The 1,360-nt window shown below is 28.4% G+C and overlaps 1 protein-coding gene across 1 annotated transcript; it reads right to left on the bottom strand.

The window, feature by feature from the left end:
* Positions 1-35: 35 nt before the first annotated feature.
* LOC126909943 (uncharacterized) lies at positions 36-1,343 on the bottom strand (the record flags this gene model as incomplete). Its single annotated transcript, XM_050692349.1, has 1 exon — positions 36-1,343. A coding segment is annotated over one exon (1,131 nt), but the record flags the coding sequence as incomplete, so codon positions are not given.
* Between the last annotated feature and the right edge of the window lie 17 nt (positions 1,344-1,360).

The raw sequence follows: 1,360 nt of genomic DNA on the forward strand, positions 1-1,360 counted from the left end.
ATAAACTATAAAATAGAAAAAAATTGTGTATAACTCAGAGATTGATAAAATCTGCTATAATACTGGAAATTCTGTATCACCAATTACTGATAAAAAAATAAAAAAAAATTTGAACCTAATCTATATCAAAGTAATAAATGCAAAAAGTAATAAATATTTGACATAAAAAATATCATGTTAGAAATTAAAATTATTACATTATAAATAACTACTTAAGATGTTCTTCCGTGGTAGGTTGCGTTCATTTGATTTTTTTTAATATTGTCGTTAAGATTATGAATCCTTTTTTTAATTTTACATTTTCCAACTACAGGAGGTCTTCCAGATGAAACCTTTCTTGAACCTCTAGTTAACCCTTGTCTCCTTCTAGAAATAGCAGTCGGTTGGACTTTTATTTGGCCTCTTTTTTTATTAATCAACATAAGATTTTTATTAATGTTTACAATAAATGATGTAAGTTGTTGAGGATTTTTTATCAATTTTAATTTGGTTGCAAATTTTTCACGAATTTCTAGTGGTACATGTATTAAATAGTCTTCTAGTCTATTAAATTCATTTTTGATGTTCTTTGATACAGTATTATTCCTATCGGTTTCATCACTTAAGTTAGGAACATCTGTTAAGTTTGAACTCTCTTCTATGGGTGCACTATTTTTTTCTTTCAGGTCATTAATTGGAATAGGATGATCAGTATTAGTGGATATTGATTTACTTTCTTTAAGAGCACAAAACCAGTCACTAGAAGGACATTTTTCTCCCAGAGCCAACTTCCCAAGTAGATGTCGCTCCTCAGATGTTACAGGTGGTGCATTAGGAAAGGCTAAATTATAATTTTTATGTAGCCATGCCTGATGTTTACAAAAAGCTCCTACAACTCCAACAAAACAATTACAAACTCCAATACTTATGTTGACTGTGTACTTAACATCATCTTTTGTTGAACTAGGTATTATGAATAATCCGTTACCTAGATTTTGAATATCTTTCAAAGTTATATTAGACATTTTTTTGTACAATTCAATATATTTTCTTTGGATTTCATCTTTACGAACATGTGCATGATCTAATAATCTAGTGATATAGTACTCTTCCCATACTTTTGAAACTGACTCAACTAAAGCTGTAACATTATAAGCTTTAGTTCTACATAAAACTATTTCTTTTAAAACCCTTATTGATGCTTCAGCATAATTGTTAGTGTTATTACCACGAGTTAAAATATCTAAACGATAAAATTTAACCCATTCTGTTTTTCGTTTGTAAAAAATTTCAAAACGTTTTACAAATTTTGGAAAATCATTTGACAGTTTTTTAATATTAAATACAGCTTCCTCCAAGTTCTTCTCACTGTCTGCATACA

The sequence above is a fragment of the Daktulosphaira vitifoliae genome, unplaced genomic scaffold, assembly GCF_025091365.1.
Source record: "Daktulosphaira vitifoliae isolate Bord-2020 unplaced genomic scaffold, ASM2509136v1 Scaffold_2436, whole genome shotgun sequence".
In the NCBI taxonomy this organism is placed as follows: Eukaryota; Metazoa; Arthropoda; class Insecta; order Hemiptera; family Phylloxeridae; genus Daktulosphaira; species Daktulosphaira vitifoliae.